The sequence below is a fragment of the Carettochelys insculpta genome, chromosome 17, assembly GCF_033958435.1.
Source record: "Carettochelys insculpta isolate YL-2023 chromosome 17, ASM3395843v1, whole genome shotgun sequence".
NCBI lineage: Eukaryota > Metazoa > Chordata > Testudines > Carettochelyidae > Carettochelys > Carettochelys insculpta.
In genome coordinates, this window is record NC_134153.1 from 2,309,069 (window position 1) to 2,328,654 (window position 19,586).

Below are 19,586 nucleotides of genomic sequence, written 5' to 3' on the forward strand. Positions count from 1 at the left end.
TTCAGCGATCTGAAAAGGGAGAAGAGGCTGCTCTCAGAGGTGGCAGATGGCAGAACGAAAGGAGCAGTGGTCTCAAGTTACAGTGGGGGAAGTCTAGATCACATATTAGGAAAAATTATTTCCCCAGGTGGGTGGTGAAGCACTGGAATGCGTTTCCTAGAGAGGAGGTGGAATCTCCATCCCTAGAGGTTTTTAAATCCCAGCTTGAGAAAGCCCTGGCTGGGATGACTTAGTTGGGGTGGGTCCTGCTTTGAGCAGGTGGCTGAACTGGATGACCGCCTGAGGTCTCTCCCAACACTATGATTCTATGTTTGGGGGCTGCAGGCTGAGCAGATCTTCCTGGGGCAATGGGTGGGTTAAGCTGACGCTCAGTCTGGACTCTGAATGCCCTGGAGGGAGTAGAACAGTAGGCGACCTGCGGGAGGGTACAGCTCTGCGGCCCGGAAAGCACTGGAGGCTGGGCAGAGCAAAGGCTGGCTGGGAAAACGAGGCCATGTGGCTGCCATGCTGGGCAATGCTGCACCCAAGTGCCCTGGTCAGGTTAGGCTACGCTGTGGGTGTTGTGCGAAAGCTGCTGTGCTCTGCCTTACCTGGGGATGGAGCAGAGGTACCGGAAGAGATGAGCCACCTCTGTGGCGGAGCACCAGGGGGCTTCCCAGGCTCTGCTGCTCGTGTTCACCTGGAGCAAGGCCCTGCCAAGCTTGTCTCTGCTCCCTGCAACCAGGAAAAAGCAAACATTCAGGTTCCTGTCCACAGCATTGCCAAGCCCCTGCGTTCCAGAGCCTGGCCCCCAAACCCTGCGCCTGTTTACAAAGGGTGGGTTCTCTGATTTGCCTTCGCACATTGGAGCCTCTAAGAGCCACATTTTCTAGCTGACAGATATATTGGAGCATAAGCTCGCGTGGGCAAAGACCTGCTTCATCTGACGAAGCGGGTCTTTGCCCATGAAAGTTTATGCTCCAATATATCTGTTAGTCTATGAGGTGCCACAAGACTTCTTGTTGATTTTGAAGATACAGACTAACTCGGCTCCCTCTCTGATAATTTTCTAGCTGTTTTCTCTCTGCAGCCAGGAAGACTAGAGCTGTCCGTAGACAAGCCAGCTGTGTTTTCACTCAGACAATCCCAATGTGTGCTCCCGTAGACTGCTGGGCCCCACAGCTACAAGGGTGTCCTTGAAATCCCACAGGGAGTGCTGAGGACCTCCAGCACAGCCGGGTGGGGTCCTCACCAAAGAGCTCTGTCAAACCTTGCAGTTCTAACTCCAGTGTCACCTCTCTTTCACCTTGCTGACTGCTAGCTGGGGCTCTTGTGTGAGGGGCTGGAGTGTGGAGGAAGGGGTGCTGTGTTGGGAGCTTGTTGGGGGGCGTGTTCCTCTCAGTCTCAGTGTCCCTGCCTGTGAAATGGGTTGAGAAGACTGCCCTGCCGGCCTGGGACAGGAGGCCGGGGGAGAACAGCTGTGTGCACTAAGTTAATGGCTGTGCCCTGCTTAGGGGAGATTAGAACTGGCTGGGAAATGTTTGGGTTTTCCCTGCAGAATTATGTTGTTTGTGGTTTCCATTGGAACCCCACCCCCACCCCGCAAACAGTCCGTTACAAAGCTGGGTCTCAGGCACTTACAACAGACCCACTCTAGCTGGCCAGGCAAACGTTTCTAGGGCTACGAGACATTTGTACCCAAGTAGCTGAAATTGTTCCATTTCGACGCTTTAATGGCGATCCTGGGTCTGGGCTCAGTACCTGGCAAACAGGCTATGCCCGAGTGCAAGAGCTCAGGGCAGAGAACCTGCCCTGGGGGCAGCTCTGGAGGGCTGGGCTCTGCTGGCGGTAGGTCTGCCACAGGGGAGCTGCCTGGGGCTGCACAAGGGCCGTCTTTACAGATGGTGCCTTGAGGAGAGCTGCTCTCTATGAGAGACCCATCCATCTGGTCAGCACCTAGCCAGGAAAACAGATCAAAGGTGAGAGAGGTTGTAGCTGAAAGGCAGCAACACATTGTATATATCCAAAGGGGTTCAGCCCTCTGCTGGCATTACCTGTCCTGTCTGGCTTAGCTCTGCTAGTCCTGGGAGAATAAAGAACCGACACCCTTTTCCGAGTCCCTTCCTGTTGGCTGGTACCGCACAAACTGGCACCGGGGGGAGCTGGCTGGCGCTGGCCCTTGAGGAAGGAGAATTTGTGGCTGGCAGGAGGAGACTGTGACCAAGGGACTTTTCTCATTGCACCCGCAGGAGACTTGAAAAGCTTTAAGTGCCCCTGTTTTGTCACCTCCTCAGCTTTCATCTCTGGAGTCGCTGCCTGCTGAGGGCAGCCAGAGGGGAGCCTGGGAGCGGCTGCCTGGCCTGGCCTCTGAGGAGGATGAGACGGACTCGCTCGAGCTGTGGTTGCCAAGGGGAACTCCAGCTTGGGAACATCAGACTCCTCCAATATGGCTGTCATCAGCCCAGAGCCAAAGCTCACCGGGTTCTGCAGGGCGGCCACGTAGGACTCACGGTACCGACACCTTGGCCCGTGGAATTTGGGGTCTCTATTCAGTTTTCTCCTCAGACACAGCGTGCAGGGACCCTCCTCCGAGCTCTGCCCTTTCCCACAGGTCCACTTTTCCACTGCTGACCCTCTGTTCGCTATTGGAAGCCGTGATTTACTTGTGGGTAGCACCTTACTTTCTCCAGAAGGTCCAGATTGCTCCTCAGAGGGTCCTGACTTGGTTGAAAGATCAAAATTCATTTCTTCAGTGAACTCCAGCAGGTCCACGTAGTCACCTTCCAGGTCCTGGCTGACGACATCAAACAGGGTTGGCACAACACACATGCTGGGCTTCCTCCATGACCTTACTTGGTCCACTTTGATGAGCCCGGGGTACTTGCCCTGGCTGGACCTCCAGGGTCCCTCTTTGCAGCCTTGGATGCTGCCCATGTTGTTACCATGTGGCATCTGAGCGTCTGCCAGGCCAAGCGGCCTTGTGCAGCCCTGAGATGCTGGCTTCACCGGCACTTCCGCGCTGCAGAGGTCCAGCTCATGGGTGGGACTTGGTGCTGCTTTGGGCTTGCTGACGAATTCTGGCGTGGCGATCTTACTCCAAGGCAGAGGGGCAATTCCCTTCTCAGTGGCGACCAGGCAGGTGTACAGAGGTGTTCGGCTCCGGTCCCGGTTGAGTTCCTCGAGCCACTTACTGGTGAACAGCAGTGCGTAGGAGGATGCAGGGACTGGTCTCTCGTCCACCGTGCGCAAGTCCTGGGAGAGGCACTTGACAGTGATGCAGGCTGACTGCTCGCCATAGGGCTCTGCCTGGAGGTAGAAGTCTCCCGGGCGCAGTAAGAGGGGGTTGAGAGGTGCCAGGTGAACGACCACTTTCTCGTGAAGACACAAGGGCCAGCCTTCATGGAGAAAGATGCAGTTAAAGTAAGGCTCCTACGAGGAGACAAACACATTCTGTTAACAAACGTAGCAGCTGTCCAGTTTGCGGGGGCCTCGTGGGTGAAGTGCTGGACTAGGATGCAGGAGATGGCTCTGCCATGGGCCTGCTGGGTGTCCTGGGGCAAGCCTTATGCCTCAGTTTCCCCACCTGTAAAGTGGGCGTAATGAGCTTGACCTCCTTCATGAGAGCTGTTGCAGAAGAGCTGTGTGAGAGCTGGGGGTTTTTACAATGTGGCCTTCGCTCCCCAGTACGCACACACCTCACGATCTGGAAGAGCTGGTGTCACAGCCACTGTGTGTGTAGGGCTGATGGTCTGAGGGATGGGGAATTGATGGACAGGGACTTGGCAGTGCCCCAATGTGCCTCCCAATGATTAAAACCCCCAGCAGTCTGAGGGGGATGGGGAAGTATCATCACCCATTTTACAGCTGAGAAAATGAGGGCCAGGTCAAGTGATTTGCTGAAGGTCCCCCAGAGAACCAGGCACCCTGTCCTGCAGCCCAGCCCCCGGGTGGTTAGCACAGCTTTTAGAGCCCATACAGAAATTCATTCTCTGGTGGGGAGATCCCTGACTGCATCCCTCACCCGTGGCAGCCGGGCTCTGGGACGGCTCGCGGGAGGTGGCCGCTGTGTTTATTTATCAACTCACGCAGGCGGCCTGCCGCAGGTGCTCAAAGAGGCGCTTGGCAGGAATCAGGAAGTCAAGGAGGCAGCACAGCCCGTCTCCCTGGTAGTCACTGTCTAGGAGGCGGAACAGCTGGCTGAGGACGGTTGGGGCCGTGACTTCGAATGGCGGGTAGAGGGCGAGTAGGGTGCTCTGCACGGCCACATCGAGAGACCGGGGATCCTGCAGGGGAAAGGGATCATCCGTTACACAGTGACACTAGCAGTGACCCACTCCCACTCCCTCCCACCTTCCCTCAGTCAACTGACCCCCCATCTCCACAGGCTTCCACAAAATCCCCACACAGAGCCACACCAGCCCTCCAGCGTGGCCAGAGTGTGGCTGTGTATCACAGAAGAACATGGACTTCAATATGCCACTGTGGGTGGTGAGGCAGGGTGCAATAGGGATATTTCCTATGTCAGCGGAGAGCAACGAAAATGATTAAGGGGCTGGAGCCCATGACCCATGAGGAGAAGCTGAGGGATTTGGGCTTGTTTAGTTTACAGAAGAGAAGAGTGAGGGGCAATTTGATAGCAGCCTTCAACTTCCTGAAGGGGAGCCCTAAAGAGGAAGATGAGAAACTGCAGTGGTGACAGATGGCAGAACAAGGGTTAATGGTCTGAAGTTACAGAAGGAGAGGAGTAGGTTAAATATTAGGAAAAACCGTTTCCCCAGGAGGGTGGTGAAGCACTGGAATGTGTTGCCTAGAGAGATGGTGGAATCTCCATCCCTGGAGGTTTTTCAGTCCTGGCTTGAAAGGTCCTGGCTGGGATGACTTAGTTGGGGTTGATCCTGCTTGGGGCAGTAGGCTGGACTAGATGACCTCCTGAGGTCCCTTCCAGCCCTAGGGTTCTATGATTCCTTGAGAGAGACCCTGGGACACTGCTGAGGTAAGCAAAGGCCTCCGGTCTCTGTGCATTGGGGAGGTGCTGCTAGCCTCAGACAGGACGACTCTTTCAAACACACAGGCTAAAGGGAACAGAGAGGGAGCTGTGCTAGTCCATACACTCAAAACAAAAAGCAGTCAAGTAGTACTTTAAAGACTAGCAAAATAATTTATTAGGTGAGCTTTCGTGGGACAAGTGGGTCTGTCCCACGAAAGCTCACCTAATAAATTATTTTGCTTAGTCTTTAAAGTGCTGCTTGACTGCTTTTTGTTTTGATAGGCTAAAGGGCTGTGATTTGGGGTTGCCCTTTTGTGTCCAGGGTTATACTCGTTTGATTTGTGATGCACCTGAGATTCCAAGTGCAACTCCACATTCCAAACTCCTCCAAGTTCACGAGAATTCACACCTGGTGATTTGCCTCAGCCCATTGGGGGAATGGGGTAAACTGGAACCCTGATTATCTGACCTAAATGGGACTGAAGGATGGCCAGATAATGGAATTATTGGATAATACAGAATACTAATGAATAAAACAGGTCCACATAGCTATAAACACAGAGCACAGTAGGTCACCTGCATACACATCATCCCTCGTGAATCCTTCTTATCATGTTGGATAAAACAGAAGGTTGGATAATCAGGGTTTTCCTGTCCTTAGTGAAATTAGATTGGGTCCCAGCTTCCTCCAAGTCAAGAGCTGTTTCAATTCAAGCATTTCCCCATACCCTGGCAGCTGCCTTAGAAATCCAGTTGCATGGGTGGGTGACCATGTATGAGGCTAGACAGTCCAGGTAAAGTCTCATCACTAAGGGTCCTTAGTTCAAAACCAGTTATTGGAGAATCTGTTTGGAAATGCCTGACACCTCTCCAAGGGCCATTCCTTGAAGAACAAGACTCAGACTAAAACAAGAGCCACCCTTTCTGTCAGGCTCACACAGTGGTGTTTCTAATTTGCTGAGCTGGCTCTGCAGAAGCAGTTTGTTAGACAAACCCCATTTCCAAGGCTGTGCAAACCTACCTGACATAACTGGTGTGCCCAGGGAAGCAATTGAGCTGAGAAATCATGTCACATTTTAGCTGTTTTCAGAAAGTAACGGGGTGAGCGGGAGCAATAAAAATGGTTGTCAAATAGAAAAACCACATAACAAAGAGGAAAGACATTGTCTTTTCATGCCTTTAGGAAGGACTTCCAGGACATCTATGGAGAGTACATAATAATATAGCTATGGCAGCCTGAGGCAGCACTCCCAAGGCTGGTATCTGTGCAGGAACTGGACAGGTGGATCAATAAAGACTTGACTAGATTTGCACATCCACTGTGGCCATGTCTACACTAGCGCCTGAATTGGGAGTAAGGGAATTTTGAAGTTGGGTGCGTGTTTCCATTTCGATAAGCGAGTGCTGCTATCGCTGAGACACGAATGTTCCCCCACACCCCCGCCTAGAGTTACCCAATGATCTGTCTGAAGCTCGGGGAAGTGCTGTGTGGTTTTACCAGTAAATACAGTTCTGGCACAGCAGGGTTGTTCCTTAACTCCCAAGGCGCCGAGTATGCTGCTCTCTCTGCCTTATGCAGCCAAGGGAATCGGGCGTCGAAGCACCAGCCAGCTGCCAGTAACACCCCCACTCCCTCCGCTGCAGCTCCTGCAGCCAGGGGCTTAGCCCCAGCAAGGGCTGCAGCAGCCAAACTGCACAGACTGCTCCAGGCACTAGGGAAGGCCAGAGGTCAGTGGAACACACTGCAGTAGCTGAAGGCAATGCAGTGTCCCACTAACTATAGTGCAGCTCCAGACACTTCTAGCAGCAGGACCAGCCCAGGAAGGACTCTTGTCCCTGTGTTGGAACAGGAGAAGTCGTGAGGTTATTAACACGCATTTTCTGGTTCTCATTCCCTGTAACCATAACAAGGGAGCCCAGGGAAGCTTTAACTGCAATCGTTCGCAGTCCCACAAGCTTCCATCCAAACAGCTGCTCGTGATCTTTGTATCCTTCTTTCGACTTGGTGCCAAGCGTTTGCTCAATCGGTCGGGACATGGTCTCTGCGTGAGAAGGGAATCCTCCTGGCACAGATGCTTTAGCAGAGAGCTCTGTCACAACTGCACCTCCCCGCTCGCACTCGGCACACCTAATCGTTAGCGTTTTAGGCTGGCAGCCAAGCCCTGCGTGGCACAAAGCAGACAGACAGACAGACAGATGGGACTTAGGAAACGACAGCACCCACCACGCACCGAGAGCGTTAGGGCAGCAAGCTACTGCGAGGACTTCAGAGCTCTGGGCCACGTGTGTGGTCTGTGTCGGGCACAGATGACGGGGAGACAAGCAGCTGGGGAAGGGGAGTGGGAAAAGTCAGCCAAAGGTGCAGAAGCAGACAGCATTACCATGTTTTACTAGGAAGCAGCAGGGCGGCTGCGGGGAGCAGGAACTCTGGGTGCTAGAAGGTCTCCTACTGCATCTAGTTCCCCTGTCACCGGCGCTCCAGTCCATGCGAGCCGCTCTGTTCTCTTCTGGCAGATCCGCAACAGAATCCAGGTGCCCTAGGAAAGTTGCAGTGAAGCCAGGCAAGGGGCCCGCTCAGCCTAGCCTCTGCCTCTGTATCTCCATCCCATCCGGACCTGAGTGAGCCAGCAAGGATCACTCCCTGCTGCCTCCGGCCCGGCCACCCAGCTCTCCTCTCTGGGAGAAGAAAAGCCAGCGGGGCTGTGCAGGGGAGGGAGAGGGAGTGGGAAGGCGAAGGAGGAAGGGGGGCTGTCTGGGAAAGACTCTTAAACTCAGCTGAGCTCCCGCCCATGCTGCTTCATCTGCAAAACATTCACAGAGTACGCCAGGCCCCAGGCAGAGCAGCTGCCATTGTGCATCTAGACGAGCCCTTTTCATGCCCACACAGCACCAGGCCTGGGATAAGAGCACGGCAGACCCGGGGCGGGGGGTGCATCTTAAACCAGAGGCCAAATCCATCCTGGGGGCGCGCGTAGAGCTCAGGGGAGCCCCAGCAGGACGAAGGCAGCCCATGAGGCCTGCCAAGGCAAACACAAGACGCCCACACAGGCTTGTTTTTCTAACTGTTCGATTTCCCCCCAAAGTGGCTTCTTTCTCCATCTCTTCCAGGAAGAGGCCTGCCCGTCCATGCTTCAAAATCTCCACTCCTGCCTGTGTGACAGCGCTTGGCTTCATCGGCCACTCATTTCCTCTTGAAACGTTAGCTCCAAAGCCAGGTCCAGACTCGGGGCTGGCCCAGGCATGACTCAGACGAAGGGGGAGGAAAGCAAGAGTGAAGCCGGCCACTGAAAGGAGACGCTCCTTCCCCCAGACAGGACACTGCCCTGTCTCTGCCCTATGCATGAGACCAGGCTCCATTTCTACCTGAGCACCTTCACAAGGAGAGTTAGGATATATGGAGATAAGCATCTCACAGAGCTGGAAGGGACCCCTGGAGATCATTTAGTCCAGTCCCCTGCCCTCTTGGCAGGACCAAGCACCTGCCCCCTTATTCTGATTTGCCCCAGATCCCTAAATGGCCCCCTTAACCTGGGTTTAGCAGGCCACTGCTCAAACCACTGAGCTATCCCTCCCCCCAGGCTCTGTGGGGAGAATAAACAATAAAACTGTATGGCGAGAAAAGCACCACAGGATCCTTGCACCCCACAGCACTACCGCTCTGCAACGACTTGGGCTATAGAGAAATCTGTCAGCTTCCTCACAGCACTTTTTAGCCATCAGTCAAAATGAAGGTGGGTAAACTGAGGCACAGGGCTTGCCGTTGGCTACAGGATGAGCCAGGGGCTGGAATAGAGATAGGTCTCCTGACACCCATCTGAGGCCTCGTCTCACTCTGCTGGACCATGCTGCTAGCCTGCTTTAGCAGGCGTCTGTCCTGCATGGCTGTACCTGAGACGCAGTAGCTGCAGAGCTTTCTCGTACCCCAGCGCTCCCTGTAAGCTACACGCTTCGGCAGCTGCTCAGGAGAGATTGAAATGCTGCCCAGCTGATTAGCAGAGCGCCCACAGCCAGGTTTTGTGTTTCTACTGGTGGTGCACATCCATACATGCCTTGGTACGCATAAAAATTATTCCACGTATGGCTGGAAAAGCTTAGCAGGAACATTGCTGTATACCCCAGCTGTGTCTGTTGTCGTGGCTGGCTCACTGCGTAGTACATCAGACTTTTAATCACAAAGTTCAAGGTGAAGCCAGGCCTCCTCTTCTGCTCGCATAGCCTGAGAGCGTGGCCATGGAGTTGGTGCCTCTCCTTGTTATTACCTTTTTTATGGTGAGGGGAGGGATAGTTTGGTGGCTTGAGCTTTGGCCTGCTAAACCCAGGGTTGCAAGCTCAGTCCTTGAGGCAGCCCTTTAGGGAACGGGGGCAAATAAATAAATAATTTAAAAAAAAATCAGTCAGTGATGCTGATAAGTCCTGTTGTGAGTGCGGGGAGGGGTGAGGATCAGACAGCTAGCAGAGGAGAAGCGAGCACACAGAAAGCACACCAAGGATTTGCTAGACATCTGCAAGAGATGCAGCAAGGACTGTCACTCTCATGTAGGTCTTCATAGTCACAGTAGACACTGTAAATGAAGCCCTCAACTGAAACTATAAAGGGCATGATCTGTAGTCTATGCAGACTGAAGGATGCCTACTACTGAGTGCAGGGGACTGGACTCAATGACCTCTGAAGGTTCCTTCTAGTTCTATGAAATAGGTATCTCTCTCTCTCTCTCTCTCTATAGCTGTGTCTACATGTGCACGCTACTTTGAAGTAGCGGCACTAACTTCGAAATAGCGCCCGTCGCGGCTACACGCGTCGGGCGCTATTTCGAAGTTAACTTCAACGTTAGGCGGCGAGACGTCGAAGTCACTAACCTCATGAGGGGATCGGAATAGCGCCCTACTTCGACGTTCAACGTCGAAGTAGGGACCGTGTAGACGATCCGCGTCCCGCAACGTCGAAATTGCCAGGTCCTCCATGGCGGCCATCAGCTGGGGGGTTGAGAGATGCTCTCTCTCCAGCCCCTGTGGGGCTCTATGGTCACCGTGGGCAGCAGCCCTTAGCCCAGGGCTTCTGGCTGCTTTTGCGGCAGCTGGGGATCCATGCTGCAGGCACAGGGTCTGCAACCAGTTGTCGGCTCTGTGTATCTTGTGTTGTATAGTGCAACTGTGTCTGGGAGGGGCCCTTTAAGGGAGCAGCTTGCTGTTGAGTCCGCCCTGTGACCCTGTCTGCAGCTGTGCCTGGCACCCTTATTTCGATGTGTGCTACTTTGGCATGTAGACGTTCCCTCGCAGTGCCTATTTCGATGTGGTGCCGCGCAACGTTGAAGTTGAACATCGACATTGCCAGCCCTGGAGGACGTGTAGACGTTATTCATCGAAATAAGCTATTTCGATGTAGGCTTCACGTGTAGACGTAGCCTCTATGTATAAACCTTTCACAGTGCTGCCACATACAGCTGCAGTGAGCTCTCACCCAGCAATTTACCCTGGATGTCCCCTAGGGGCTGAACCATACCATCCAGGTCAGCTTTTCCTTATGTCTCCCTCTTGAAGTGCTACATTCCAGCTCTTCGCAATATTTACACTGTTGTGCTGTATTCCGATTTCCATATGGAGCAGTTGGTTCAGTCTCTGAATCACCCCAGGTTTCTTGTGAGATGGCTTGAACACCTAACAGCTGGGAGCCCATTAGTGGCAGTGGCTGGCTGGGATTGGTTCAGAATCCTTGAGGTTTCTGTGTCTTCTTCTGCACCTGCCATCTGCTGAGTTTGCTCTGTGGCTTGTTCGCCCCAAGGAACAAACTGCACCTGTCAGTGGTTTCCATGGAACACCACTGATTACCTGCCAGCTAGATGCTGAAGTCTTCTCTATGGCAGCTGGGGTTTTCCACCCATTCTCTCCATGCACTTTGACATGTACAGGGCCACCAAGTTCGAGACCTGGCAGTTCTCTGGCTGTGATGTTCGTGTGTCCATCGTTCTTTTAAACCTTTTTATCTTTTACCTTTCATAGGGGCTCCAATGGCACAATGGGTTAGCGCACGATACTAATAGAGCAGTACTGCAATAGGTATGCTGAGGTTGTGCATTCAAGCCTCACCATTACTTTTGGTTCTCAGTCCTGCTGGAAAAGTATAACAAGTGGGGTTCCGCAGGGGTCTGTGTCAGGACCGGTTCCGTTCAATATCTTCATCGACAATTTAGATATTGGCATAGAAGGTATGCTTATTAAGTTTGCAGAAGATACCAAGTTGGGAGGGGTTGCAACTGCTTTGGAGGACAGAGATTGTGACCTATGAAGAAAGGCTGAAAGAATTGGGCTTGTTTAGTTTGGAAAAGAGAAGATTGAGGGGTGACATGATAGCGGTTTTCAAGTATCTAAAAGGGAGCCATAAGGAGGAGGGAGAAAACTTGTTCTTTTTGGCCTCTGAGGGTAGAACAAGAGGCAATGGGCTTAAACTGCAGCAAGGGAGGGTTAGGTTGGACATTAGGAAAAAGTTCCTAACTGTCAGGGTGGTCAAGTACTGGAATAAGATGCCAAGGGAGGTTGTGGAATCTCCATTGCTGGAGACATTTGAGAACAGGTTAGGTAGATGTCTATCAGGGATGGGCTAGACAGTACTTGGTCCTGCCATTGGGGCCGGGGGCTGGACTTGATGGCCTCTCGAGGTTCCTTCCAGTCCTAGTGTTCTATGATTCTATGATTCTATGATCTGATTTGCCTAATTACAAAAGCAACTGAAGACAGTTGGCAGTTTTTCAAAGGGATGTTAACGGCACAAGTGCAATAATTCCACTGCACAGGAAAGATAGAAAACATAGCAAGAGACCACCCTGGCTTAATTGGGAGAGCTACGAGGATCTAAAACTCAAAAAAGGAGTCTTATAAAAAATGGAAACTAGGTCAAATTAGAAAGGATGAATATTAACATATCACACAACTATGTTGGGGCAAAACGAGAAAGGCCAAGGCACAAAATGAGCTCCAATTAGCTAGAGACACAAGGGTACCAAGAAAACATTCAACAAATGCGTTAGAAGCCATAGGAAGACATAAGGACAAAGTGGGGTCATTACTCAATGATGAGGAAAAACAATAATGAAAAATGTGGAAATGGCAGATGTGTTTAATGACATATTTTTTCAGTTTTCATCAAGTTGGCCGCAATTGGAGGCCTAACGTGGTGAATGCCAAGGAAAATGGGTTGGATCAGAAGCATTAATAGGGAAAGAAGAAGTTAAAGATTATTTAGATAACTTAGATGTCTTCAAGTCGCCAGGGGCAGATGAAATGCATCTGAGAATACTCAAGCAGCTGACTGAGAAGCTTTCTGAGCCATTAGCTATAATCTTTGAAAAATCCTGGAAGATGAAAGAGAACTTGGAAGACTGATAAAGGGCTAAGCCAGTGGCCATCTAAAGCAAGTGAAACAAGGACAACAACAAGGATTAAGGTTCTAGAACACGCGCCCTCTGAGGGGCAGGAGAATTGGGTTTGTTTAGTCTGGAAAAGAGGCGACCAAGAGAGGGCTTAATAACAGTTTTCCAAGTACCCATAAAAGGGGTCTTACACTCAGATCCCATTAGGGACAGTGCCAGTCCTCAAATCCTTCTGGTGGGCCAATGGGGATTCCTCTTTGGCAGGGCTCATGGAGGTGGCGGGGTGTCTCCTTGTCTCCATCTCCCCCATGTATCTCCTGTCCCTGCCTGCTGCCCCTGGGCAATTTAACTGCACAGCTGCGGGACTCTGGCACCACCACCAGCAGAGCTAACATGGCTTCTGGCTGCCGGCTCTGCATTATGGCCAGCACGGCCCTGGGGCCTGAGGGAGATGAGTGCAGAGACGTCCTGGCCATAGGGTGGTTTGGCACATCTGCCCTGGGCCTGCACTTTGGAGTGGCCTGCAGCAGCTGCCCCAACCATCCTATGGCTGCCATAGTGAAGCAGAGCGCCTGGCCTGGCCTGGCGGCAGAGCAGAGGCTCCCGCATCGCTTCACTTCCCCACAGCTCTAACCCCCACTGCCACCCTGCACCAGCCCTCCCCCTGTAGGATCTAAGGCCAAGTCCCTTGGGGGAAGGGGCTTGAAGGAAGGAGTGTGATGGGCAGAGCAGGGGCAGGATGAGGAAGAGTGGGGGTAGGGTGGGGCTGGACTTGGAGGAAGGGTACAGACACCGCCTTCCCCAGGGGCACGGGGCTCACATGCCTGCAGCCATGCGTGGCCCGGTTTGTGGAATTGTTTGGGCCACAGGCTGGCCAAGGGCTGTGAGTTTGAGACCCCCGACCTAAAAGGAGGAGGGAGAAATATAATTCTGTGATGCTACAACAAGCAGTGGGCTCAAACGGCAGTGCGGGAGGCGTAGGCTGGACGTGAGGCAAACTCCTAGCTGCCAGGGTGGTTACACATGGGACTAAATGGCCCAGGGCCATTGTGAACACTCCATCACCAGAGCTATTGAAGAGCAGGTTAGACACACACCTGTCAGAGATGGTCTAGATGGTGCTTGGTCCTCCAGTGAGGGCAGGGGACCGGACTCAATGTCCCCTCAAGGTCCCTTGCAGTCCCGCGATTCTGTGTCCTAAAGCCTCGGAAACTCACACGCACGTGGAAAGACGCCCCCTCACTTCGCGGCTTTACGCCCCCGCGGTGTCTGCGTGCTCCTCCTGATTTGGACACTTAGGGCTTGGCAGCGCTGGCCTGATGGGGCTGGAGATCGACCCTACGGAGGGACGCTGAGTGGGAGCATCCAGGCAGCTGTGGGAAAGGGGCTCTGGCCCCTGCGCGCGGTGGATGCCGGCACAGCTGGCTGAGGGGGAGGCAGTTGCAATAACAAACTCACGTCTGGGGATTAGGCGGGGGGTAGACAGAGCTCTGCAAAGCCAAACGGGGTGGGGGAGGAGAAAGTGAGGAGCAGCCGCTCCGCTGGCCAGGGGAGCATTGGGAGCCGGGGGGTGGGGGTGTCTTGCTGCTCTCCCCATTCGCTGGCAGGTTGGTTAGGGGCTAGGGCCCCTTGCCCACAGCTGCAGCATGACCCGCAGCACCCGGGATCCTCTGGTGCAATGGGGTTGCCGGCCTCAGGTCTGAGAGCGCAGCAGTTCTGCGCCCAGCAGCCGGTTCTCCCCGAACCAGCCGGTGTCTGTCACCCCCTCCACCTTTCCTGCTCAGGATGGACCTTGTCTCGGGACAGGCCCAACGGAAGGTGGCATTGTCGCAGGGTTAGTCTGAGCTCATACCCGGGTGTCGCCTGGCTTCCAAGTGCTCCCAGCCTGGCAGGGCTGAGTGAGAGCCAAGCTGTGCTGCCTTCCCACAATCCTCCCGGTGCCCAGGACAGACCCGGTCTCCCATGAGCCACTGGGAAAGAATCACAAAGCATCTCAGCTTAGTGCCATGCTGAGAACCACAGGGCATGTGCTCAGGAGGCCTAGTGACATCGCCAGGGGAGACTGACATCTGCAGGGCCCCCCTGCCCACCGGGGAGAGGCGAACCTGGGATGTCCATGAGTGGACATCAATCCCAGAGTGACTGGCTCTGCAGAATGGCCTATCCCAGGCACATGCAGGGTTAGGAGCATGGCTGCTGCTCCCCAGCAGCCAGGGGCTGTGCTGTGCCCAGGGAAGGCTGGGCAAACCCTCGAGGGGGATGGAGAGTCAATACAGCCTTGAAGATGGGTTCGAATGGGGATGAAGCCGTGGCATCCCAAGGCAGCGTGCCACACGGGTCCCCTGGTGACGGAGTGCCAAGGGGTGATACCCGTTCCCATGAGAGCCAGCTGCAGTGTCCCAGGGCCCCCAGAGGTTGCCTGGGGAGGGCAGGGGGTGAGGGTCTCTGTGAGGGTCTCTGTTTCTGTCTCCCTCTTTCATTTCACCCTCGCCCCTTTCTGTCTGGCTTTGCCCGAGCAGCTGTTGACAGCCTGTATGCAGCTTTTCTCTCTGTGCCCCGGCATGCACAGAGCCACCATTCAAGCCCAACAGAATGGCTGGGGCCCTCCAGCCAGGGTCTCCCCAGGGTCATCATTCCTGCATTTTTATTTCTGCAGAATCGCCGGTCCCAGCTCTGCGTTGCTATTGTCCCCTGAGCCGGGTCCAGCCGGGCAGAAGGGGAGTCACTGAGGAGGGGAATGGAGCAGAGGGAGGGTGTGTCTGGGGTGGGGGCACACCACTACAGCCAGGCAATAACAGTGATGTTTCAGGGTATGGGATCCCCCACCTCTGTGTGTTTAGCCTCTGGCGTTCACTGCTGCGTGGCTGGTTGGGCTCGGGGGAAATGTGGCTCGGACATGGCAGCACCAGGGCTGGTGGCTGGGGATGAGCTGGGATGGGCAGATGTGAACCCCAACCCTAGAGCTAAGAGCCTGTTCCATTCCAGGGGCTAGAGCTTCTGCCTTTTTCTTCGGGAGACTGAACAGTGCAGCCCTCAGCCCTGCCACCTTGCAGAGGGAGCGGTGGGGTGAGCCCGGCTTTCTGGAACTAGCCCTGCCCTTGGTATAAGCTACGCAAACGCTGCCCTTCCTCCAGCACATGCCTTGTCCCAGCCAGTCCCTTGGCTGCTCTTATTTTATTGTCTCCCCAGGTGGTTCCTGGCCTCCTGGCGTTCTCATTGCCTGACCAGTTGGTCGCATCTTGCACTGTAACCTGAGCCCAAGCCAGGGATGTCCCTGCCAGCTCCCAGGAACACACTGAACCCTGTTCGTGCTCAGGAGGCAGAGTGATATTGGCGCTGGGAAAAGGATGACCAGAGAGAGCCCTGGCCCTGCCCTGCCGGGAGGACGGTGTAATTTTAGAATTGAGCTCTGGGTGCTAGAAGTTCTCCTGTTGCATCTAGTTCCCCTGTCACCGGCGCTCCCGTCCATGTGAGCCGCTCTGTTCTCTTCTGGCAGATCCGCAACGGAGTCCAGGTGCCCTAGGAGTCCTGCTGGTGGCCAGCGGCTCTCAGAACTGCCATATGGGCAAATATGGCAGATTCTTCCCTTTCAGCTCAGCCCCTCCTGGCCTCTCCAGGGTGGGCAGCCTGACTGCAGCCTGCTCCAGGGGGTTCCCAGTCAGCCATCTGTATGCTACTGGGTAATGGGCAAGGCGTCACCTTCCAGCTCACTGCCAGGCTCTGGACTGAGGGAGCTCGTGGCATGGCCCAACAGCGCAGGCAGAGAAAGATGGGCGAGGGGCAGTGGGGAGGGATCCAGCTTTCCCCACCCACCTGCCCCGGGCTCAGTGCAGGGCCCCAGGGGTGAACGAGATATTCTATCATCCCTGTGGCCAGCAGGGCTCTGCATCGGGACAGCTGTGTCCATCAGCCTGGCAGCTGGAGCAGCGCAGAGGTGGGAGTGTGCACAGCTGATCAGCAGCTCTGCGGACAGCACTGCAGCCGCCAGGGAGTATTTGAATGTCCCTTCTGCCCCAGAGCACTGCATGGCCGCACGCCTCTTCCCCACAGTGCCTCTTCCCAGGCTGACTCAGCTGCGCTGTGGTTTGGAGCAGAAAGAAACCAAAGTGACAGTTCTTGCTCCAGGTTCCCACTGACTCAGGCTGGCCAGGGAGAATGCAGCTGTCTGCCCGGCTGGGCGGGGAGGCACTTTGTTCGCCCCACTGGAGTCTGTGCTGGGGCTGCCAGGTGAAGCCAGGAACACTAGCAGGGCCAGGTCTGAAAACAGCATGTTGGGAAAACTTGGAAATACGAGTTAAGTCTCTCTAGTCTGGCAACACCTGTAATCCGGTATGATGTCAGTTTGAGGGGCAACCACTTCTTGGCCAAAACAAAAAAGCAGTCCGGTAGCACTTTAAAGACTAACAAAATAATTTATTAGGTGATGAGCTTACATGGGACAGACCCACTTCTTCAGACCATAGCCATACCAGAACAGACTCAATATTTAAGGCACAGAGAACCAAAAATAGTTATCAAGGTGGACAAATCAGAAAAATATTATCAAGGTGAGCAAATCAGCGAGCAGAGGGGTGGAGGGGGGTCAAGAATTAGATTAAGCCAAGTATGCAAAAGAGCCCCTATAATGACCTAAAAAATTCCCATCCCAGTTCAAACCACGTGTTAATGTGTTGAATTTGAATATAAAAGAGAATTCAGCAGCCTCTCTTTCCAAAGTGTTGTGAAAATTCCTCTTCAGTTAAGACGCAAACTTTCAGGTCATTACCAGAATGGCCCACTCCCTTAAAGTGGTGACTGACTGGTTTGTGGATCAGGAGTGTTTTTATGTCTGTTTTGTGCCCATTAATTGTTTGACTAAGAGTTTGAAGTCTGTCCAACATACAAAGCATCTGGGCATTGTTGGCACATGATGACATATATGATGTTAGTTGAGGAACATAAGAATGTGCCCGTGATTCTGCGAATAACCTGGTTAGGTCCAGTATCGGAGGGGTAGCCGTGTTAGTCTGGATGTGTAACAGTAACGAAGGGTCCTGTGGCACCTTATAGACTAACAGAAAAGTTTTGAGCATGAGCTTTCGTGAGCACAGACTCTGAAGAAGTGAGTCTGTGCTCACGAAAGCTCATGCTCAAAACTTTTCTGTTAGTCTATAAGGTGCCACAGGACCCTTCGTTGCTGTTACTGGTTAGGTCCAGTGATGGCGTCGCCAGAATAGATATGTGGACACAGCTGGCAATGGGCTTTGTTGCAAGGAAAAGTTCCAGGACTGGTGTTCCAAGTTGACCAAGTTTCCCGTGGTCCCATAACATTTGTTTCCAGCCGCCAGTCCTGGGTCTCAGCACTCTGTGCTGTTATTTAGCTGTAATTGACCCCTAAATGTCTCCTAAGAGCCCAGGAAGAAATGGAAGTGCTAGTAATGCTGCTAGACAATAGTGACCTCCTGTGGTCTGGCAAACTCTCTCGTCCGGCACCGGTCAGGTCCCGAGGCTGCCAACTAGAGAGGTGCAACCTGCACTAGAGCAGAGCTGCACAGAGCAACCTGAACTCCTGGATTCTAGTCCCAGGTCTGTTCTCTGCATGAGCCTGGGCAGCTTGTTTAATTCTGCCCTGCCTCAGTTTCCCCACACATAGCTCAGGGCCAGTAGTACTCACCTTCCTCCAGGGGTCAGAAACTTCATTCATTAGCATTCGTGAAGTGCTTGGCACAGGCTCAGTATCGGTGTGTGAGTGCTCTGGGCCCATCGCGGACGTCTGCCCTGCAGCGGGAAGCAGGGGAGACGCTCCCGCTCTAAGCAGAATGGGAAGGCAGGGCAGTGCATGGGAGGGAGAAGCAGCCCCTGGTGAGAGCGTGCCCTGCCTTTCGACAGGGAGGGTAAGCAAAACTGGCTTTCTTGCACGAGTCAGTGATATCTCTAGTGCTCAGAGCTGGGTATGGCCCACAGCTTTCAGACCTAGGTGCTAGGGATGTCAGCGGCTGTTGCATGACAAGCGCAGGCCCTGGGTCTCCAGCTGGCTGTGGAAAGCTTTGCTGTGCCCCTTGCACAGCCGCAGGAGCAAATCATCTATTTACGCTTCCTTGGCATTTCTCTGCCCGGCTTTGTGCCTGAAGCGGGACGGCTGGCTCCCACGCGCTCCACTTCTGCCTAGGGGCTGAACTGGTCCCAGCTCTGCAGTGTCCCAACCCAGGGACAGCCGCGCTCTGGGGAGTTGCTCAATCTGCAGGAAGCTGGGGGTCGGACCCAGGGAAGAGGCAACGCAGTAGCTCTCTTGCACACCCTGCGATGGGGGGTGGGGAGGGCCAGCGGCTCATAGGAGTCACGAACTTCGGCTCCAAAGTAACAGGCCTTGTCCACAAGAGACGCCCCCTCTCCTGCCCCTGGGGACTTGGTGGCGGCTTCTGAGACAGACTGACTGATGCATGAAGTTGGAGAGGGTTTGGGGCCCTCCTTGCCGGGGCTCCCAAAACACCCCAGTGGAGTTCGAGCCTGTCCGCCTCACAGCGATGTTAGTCTGTCAGGTGCCACGCGACTTCCTGCTGGTCCCGTGGATGCGGACGAACATGGCTTCCCCTCCGAGACAGCCCTGTTCCAGCTCATCACCCACAAGGCAATGCTCAGCAGCTGGCTGTCTTGCTGGGTCTTTGCATGAGTGACTGCCCATCACAGCCGACTCCCAGGACTTCAACTCCAGCCCTCCGCTCCCAAAGGCAGGAGTCTCTCAGGCCACCCAGAGGAGATCCCCTGCTTGCTGCAGCAGAAGGAAGGCCAGTGGCCTTTACATAGCTTGCTGGGGGTGCAGTTGGCCAAGTAGGCGCCTAACTGGCACTTTGCACCCCCAGGACCCACAAGTTCTCTCTGCTGCACTGACTCTGCACGAACCTGCTGCGAGCTTGTGCATGTTCCTCCCAAATGTGAGAAAACTAGCTTCCAGCCATGGGTGTCCAGCCTCTTGGGCCCAAGCCTGGGAGTGCCAGACCCCTGCAGGGCAGCCACCCCATGTCTTGGGGCAGCACCAGCAAAACATGCAAGGGAGCTGGATAATGCGACTTGTGTGTTTTGAGGAGCAGAGGTAAATCACAGGCCCCCACTCCCCTAGAGCCACTGGCTGTGGCACAGCCGTGTGTCTTCTTTTGCCAGCAGCCGTGAGCTCTGGCTCTGGGGCTGGTTGCTCCAGGGGGGTCATAGAACGCAGCCCGGCACATGCAACAGCACCTCAGCTTTCCTGTGCTCTGCCTGGATCTCATTGCAAATGGGGA

At 54.2% G+C, this 19,586-nt stretch overlaps 1 protein-coding gene across 1 annotated transcript in view; it reads right to left on the minus strand.

Moving 5' to 3' along the window:
• The window catches only part of KIAA1755 (KIAA1755 ortholog), a 36,281-nt gene extending 18,208 nt beyond the window's left edge, over window positions 1-18,073 (minus strand). The window contains exons 1-5 of the mRNA XM_075012141.1: window positions 17,984-18,073; window positions 4,065-4,262; window positions 2,034-3,408; window positions 1,741-1,935; window positions 591-714 (exon numbers count right to left, since the gene is read on the minus strand). Coding sequence (XP_074868242.1) covers window positions 591-714; window positions 1,741-1,935; window positions 2,034-3,408; window positions 4,065-4,262; window positions 17,984-18,073 — 1,982 coding nt within the window. The remainder of the gene's footprint in view (window positions 1-590; window positions 715-1,740; window positions 1,936-2,033; window positions 3,409-4,064; window positions 4,263-17,983) is intronic.
• Window positions 18,074-19,586: the final 1,513 nt, after the last annotated feature.